This window comes from Stylophora pistillata, chromosome 10 (genome assembly GCF_964205215.1).
Source record: "Stylophora pistillata chromosome 10, jaStyPist1.2, whole genome shotgun sequence".
NCBI lineage: Eukaryota > Metazoa > Cnidaria > Anthozoa > Scleractinia > Pocilloporidae > Stylophora > Stylophora pistillata.
Window position 1 is genome coordinate 14,182,048 of NC_142528.1, and position 6,392 is coordinate 14,188,439.

At 39.2% G+C, this 6,392-nt stretch overlaps 1 protein-coding gene across 1 annotated transcript; it reads right to left on the bottom strand.

Moving 5' to 3' along the window:
• Nucleotides 1-1,553: 1,553 nt before the first annotated feature.
• On the bottom strand, nucleotides 1,554-2,234 carry LOC148721911 (ATP-binding cassette sub-family C member 4-like). Its single transcript, XM_088736976.1, has one exon. The coding sequence runs from the start codon at nucleotides 2,232-2,234 to the stop codon at nucleotides 1,554-1,556; it is 681 nt and encodes a 226-aa protein (XP_088593102.1).
• Nucleotides 2,235-6,392: the final 4,158 nt, after the last annotated feature.

Below are 6,392 nucleotides of genomic sequence, written 5' to 3' on the forward strand. Positions count from 1 at the left end.
TGATTTTATATAGGTGGAAGTCTCGAGCTCTAGCCGCCAGTTTGTTATCATTATTCATATATGATTAAGTTTTCATACACCTACCAGCATCTTGAGATACAAAGATCGCTGCAAGAGCCACGATGAATGTCAAGAAGGAGACGAGAATTGCTAAGCATACACCAAGCCATCTTTCGCTGCCCAACACCATGATGTACGACTGCGTATGAGCATCTTGGTATCTGAGCGGAAAATGGTGAAATTGCTATTAACAGACCAAAATGCCTGATCATGACCTGTTTATCCTGTTTTAGCAGTTACACAATAAGAACAGGTTACTTTGTTAATTCCCCTTTACCCCAGAGTTCACAACTTTATTGCCATTTTATTGCCATTTTAGAGTATGCCGCTCTTAGAGCGGAAAATTTATTCAAAATTAATATCAGATCATCTCATTAAAGATAATGTACACTACTCAGCTTCTCAGGCTTGAATGAAGAATTTCCGAAATTACATTGATTAATCTCAAAATAGTTTAACCCTTTCGCGATGAACGTACCCGTTAAACTGATCCGCGAAGTCTCTGTCTTCCGCTTGTTCGAATCGTCTGCAACCCATTTAGGGTCTCCGAGAAATGCGAATACACGGGCTTCGATTTATTGACTCTAACCTTTTAAGCTGTCTGGAGGTTTGCAAGAAATACTTAACGATGTACCCACCCGCGACAGCTAATGAAACAAAAACAGAAAGAAGCAAGGGATTGGCAATGATGGGAACAACAATTGAGGCAAGCATTTGCAAAAGCAACTAGAGAGAAAGTAGACACGATCGGGCTAAAAGCTCGTCTACACAGCCTATGTCTTTAGAAAATCGATTAAGGATTCTTCCAATAGGGTTTGAGTCAAAGAATAAAACAGGTTCTTTCAGAATAGCTTCCACCATTTTATCATGAAGGCGTTCAGAGCGTCTTAAGGAGGCCCAAAGGAAAATAAATGCTCTGATGGCGAAAAATATGAAGGATGCGAGGACTAGACATACAAATATGATAAATTTTGTGACGTCTTTCTGTTCTTCTTGACTCTTCTCTATCAAAATTGAGAGCCAAACATCAGGTAAAACTATCATGGCTACAGAAAAAAAGGAAAAAATTATATGGAATGAGAGGAGTTATCGTTCGTACAACATACATTTGGAGACGGAAAAGTGAAGATTAGGGGGCTGCCAACACAAGTGCCATGTCACATAGTTTCCAATTAAAAAAGCAGAGTCTGATAAAACTTTCATACTAAAATGTCACTCCAATTAAAAAAGCAGAGTCTGATAAAACTTTCATACTAAATGTCACTCCTACAAGATTGATGGAAAAAATGTATAATGAATTGCAACTTAGACGGGGAATTACCACTGGTCACTGACAAATTGTCAAACGTATCTTTAGTGAAGAGACACAAACAGATAAAATCCAGGATTGCATACCAATGTAGTCCACTGCTGAAGTAGTCCCAGTAGACCTGGAAAGTCACTACTCCAGTTGTTCGGTCCTCGTCCGATATTTCCAGTTCCTTTACTTGATTTTATGCAGGCGCTACTCTATCTTCATCTGATTGATCTTCATTCTCTGTAATAAAAGAGGTTTCAAAACTTGGATCGAAAGTTTTGCTAAGAAACTCTTTTTCCTGAAGCTCAGCGAAACTTCCTTTTTCCAACATACAACCTTTGCAAAGCACAATAACTTCATTAGCGTCTTTGAAGTGTTCTTTTTGGTGGGACGTTAACAGTCGCGTTTTGTTGCTTAATATACTCTTTATGTAGTTTGCAAAGATATGTTGACGAACTTTCTTGCCTACAGCACTCAGAGGGTCATCTAATAAGTAAAGGTCATCCATGTATACTGCTCTTGCCAAGCTCACTCTTGCACGCTGGCCTCCACTGGGAACGGCACCTAGTTTACCTACAACTGTTTGGTCGCCGTTTGGAAATACATGGAAGTCTTCCATAAGGGAGCATGCTTCAACCACAGCTAAGTACCTGGGTTCATCGTACGACTGATCAAATAAAATGTTTTGTCTTATTGTCCCAGAGAAGACCCATGATATCCGAGGAACGAAAGCCAGTGAATATGCCCAGGTTCCTCCTCCAACACTGACTGACTCTTCGCCAGCGATAGCTCGGAGAAGAGACGATTTTCCACAGCCTACAGGGCCAGTAATGAGTGTTAGAGCTCGTGACGCAACGGAAAATTGAATATCTTTCATAAAGAATCGCGTATGTTTTCTTTTGGTTTCAAAATTGACAACTGAAGAATGGCTGGGATAACAAACAAACAAACAAACAAACACTTTATTTACCGAGGGTGAAATACATTATTACCGGTTGCCCGGTAGTTTACATAATGGCCCCCAACAAATCCTACTAAATACAAAAAATACCTAATAAAAAATTCGTAATACTAAAGATTGCACTTAAAACGTCCTACTGATCTTAAAATGCTCTATCGAGGTATTTCCTTTAATAAAATTTTTCAGTAACGTTATCTTAAAATTTGAGTGGGAAGTTATGTTTCTAAGAGAGTTACCTAGTTTATTCCATAGCCGCGGACATGCACTTGAGTGGAAAGTTCTAAGCCCAGAGTTTCTTTTACAAGATGGTGTTAGAACGTCATTGCAGATAGCAGATCTAGTACAATAACCATGTGTAGATCTGACATATTTAAAATATGAACTAAAATATTTAGGACAATTACCTTGGCTAACTTTATGTAGCATACAAAGTTTTCTAACGCGTACAATGTCATCAATAGGTAATTAACCAGCCTAATTTATTAAAAAGTTCAACGGAACTATCGTTGATAGTGGCGTCCAAAATTAATCTCCCGCATCGTTTTTGTACTTGTAACAACCTTTGGAGGTTTTCAACCGAACAATTATCCCAAACAGTACAACAAGTACTCAAGAATTGGCTTAATGAGAGCATTATATAACATTTTTCTACATTCAGTGGTTAAATACACTTTTGCCCTCTTGAGGAAAAATATCCTAGAGTTCAACTTTTTTATAAGATAATCAACGTGTAGGTCCCAGGAAAGATAGGGATCAATCACAACACCGAGAAGTTTTTCTCCAGCTGATTCCTCAAGTCTTACGTTGTCCAAGAAAAGCTCCAACGTAGTTATTTCACTGGGATAAAGTTTTTTCGCAGTACCAATAAGTAAGTCCTTAATCTTTTTACTAGTAGGTTACATTTCATTAAGTTTAACCCAGCTATTCGCTTTACTTAGACTCACGTTTAGAGTTTGTTGTATCTCATTACGATCGGCACCACTTAACCAAATAGTTGTGTCGTCAGCATAGATGTCCACTTCAGTTTCACTTAGCAAAAGAGGTAGATCGGTGATATAAACAGAAAAGAGGAGAGGGCCTAAAATTTAGCCCTGTGGAACTCCTCTGTATAAGGACGCAGGACTAGAGAGCACACCAGAGACTGAACAAACTTGTTTACGCTCGGATAAATAGGACCTAAACCAATTCACAGCTGTTTGACTAGTGTGATCAAGGGCGAATCCAATAACTCTTGATTTGGGGGGGGGGGGTCCAAACTTTGGTTCAGAAAGGACTGTTGGACTCTTTTGAGGCAAATTGCTTCTCCCTCACCCCCCCACACCCCCCCACACCCCCTCCCACCAGTCGTGGTTGCGCGTTATAATTCCTTGGTCGCTCACCGTTTACTTGGATTCATTAAAAAGATCAGCCAGTTAAAAAGTGATATACGATCCTGTCGATGTAAAAGTGATATACGATCCTGTCGATGTAAGAATTTCAATTTCAAAGTTGTAAGCGTCAGGTCTGTTAGTGGAGGTCCGGACTCCCCGGACACTCCCCCTGGATCCGCCGCTGGACTGCCCTGCATCAACAGCATAAAGAGTGTGACTGTGTAAAATATTCCATTTTGTAATTTGTTAGTTTGTGAAATGAATGGAAACTCATAGGTCTAACCTTTAATCTAATAGTTGATGTTTGTTTAATAAATCGTCAATTAAACTCAGAGCACATCTTTTGTGGCATCCCATTTATTGGACTTCTGGGGGTGAATTCTCCGGGACTCATCATTCAACTTTTCAACCCCTATGATTGATTTAGAATTAAAAAACACTTATTTTGTGAAGCAATATTGTGGTTTACATTAATTGAAAAATGATATTGGTTGATGTGGTACATGTATTCTGTGGTAAAGCATGATCAATATTTGTTTGACTTCTTTAAATATTTTTTCTCCAAAATAGTTTTCTGCCAGTTTTTAATGGCTTATTGCACCTGTGGATTTTTGCCTTGAAATTTATTCTGTGTGATATCTCTCTGATGGATGAAAATTTAGAGAGAACTTCATGCATCTAAATTGATTTTTGGTCACTAGGCTATTATTTTTCAAATTTATGGCCAGTCTTATTTGGTTCATTGGTTGTTGACTTACTTTTTTTATCCACTGATTAAGCCCATTTTTCAAATTTATGACCAGTCTTATTTGGTTCTCTGGTTGTTGACTTATCTTTTTTTTATCCACTGATTGAGCCCATACCTTTTAAAGAAACAACTCCTTTGAACTTCCTGGTTTTGATATAAATTACTCTAGATCCAAATTAGTGTCCAAGCTTTTCAATGTATGTATGGAGTTTATTATTTTCAGTTACAAGACTGTCAATCTTTGTTTTTGCCACAGCAAGGTCTTCACTGGTATCTTTGTTGAAAGCTTCATATACAACCACTTTTTTGTAAAGCTCTTCACAACGGGCCTTCAAAACTTCATTTTAATTTTCTCTCAATGCTGCATGAGCTCTATCCTTAATTCTTTTATGTCTCACTGTGGTTTCCAATTCAGATATAGCTAACACTTCGTCTACCCTAAGGGCAAGCTTAAGTTCGCTCTGCTGTAAATCCCGGTATGATTTCCCATTTTTTCTTTTAAATCTATTATTGACTTCCCCACAGATGCCCTCTAATCTGCTGCAACCTCCTTTATCTTAGCAGAATACTTCGTAGCCAAGAAAACACTTAGTAGATCAACATATCTACAGCTTATCTGGCGTGTTGATGCAGCTTGCTTCGCTTCGTACAAGTGTCGCAAACAGTCATATTTGATGATTACAGCCAAGAGTATATCTTCAGAGGAAACACTTTGCCAGCGAACATATTTTAAGCAACGATCATTCCCGACCGTCACTAACAGCGTTCTTAAACTTCTCCACATCTAGTAAATTAAACTTGTCTGACATATTTCATTCAACCGTTGAGAATTCTAAAATATTAAACTAAAAGAGTTAAGAAAGTTCCGGTAGAAAGCGGTGAAAGTAGAGAGGAAATATATTTTCTTTTTCCCGCGAATATATGAAGCTACATCGTTATGTTTGCTGACCAATTTTACCGTTGGCTTAAAGCATATCCCAGAGTCCCCTACAGCATTAGAAAGCTTGTTTTTCACTAAAAATTTTGATACCAAACGTGGCGGGGTTTGAGGCAAAATACGAGTTTTTTGCCCAAGAATACGACATGTGGTTCTCGGATCAACACAAACGAGATGCTCGCGTGACATTTGATATCTTTGCTTTCGGTAGAACTGATTTGTGCTTCTGTGAACTGTTTTTAAAGGCAATTAGCAGGGCGAAGAAATCAGCATGGGGGGTGAAAATGGGTGAAATAGTACCCGATACGGTGCTTTTCCTCAAGCGATCGCAGCACTTGGTCTATCTCGATTATGTTGACCGCTACGGAGCATCAAAATCTGGTTCGGCTGCAAAAATTTGATTTCAAGCTTCTGAAATGGGACATTCCATTTTTTATCCGCACCCCCCCCTCTATAGTCTCCCTCGCAGCCGTTTTTTCGGATGTCACGCAACGCTCCCCCAACGGCTGCGAGGGAGACTACCCCCTCTATGGAAGGCATTTTTTGGTACTGACAAGTAGGAATCTGTCGGAATCTGGAATTTTTGCCCCATCGGAGGGGGTCGGAATCCGATCCCCCCAAAAAAGGCCTGTCGGAATCTAAATTTCAGAGAGAAAAAGTCTTCTCGGAATCAAAAGAAGGCTTGTCGGAATCTAACTTTCAGAAGAAAAAGACCTTTCGGAAGCAAATTTTCAGAGGAAAAAAGCCTGTTGGAATCTAATTTTCAGATGAAACGGCCTGTCGGAATAATGCCTTCCATAGGGGGGGGGGGTGCGGATAAAAAATGGAATGTCCCAATACAGATAGTTGTATGAGCCAAGCTTCGAAAATAAACATCGATAAAAAGCAGGGCCATTAACATTCGTCGGTGAAAGCAACTTAGTCAGAATAGCCGAGGAAACTTTCAAGGTTTCGACACGATCGCGGCACTTGTTCCCGGTAAGCCAGAACTTGCTCTATTTTATTTTGTTTTATTTCTG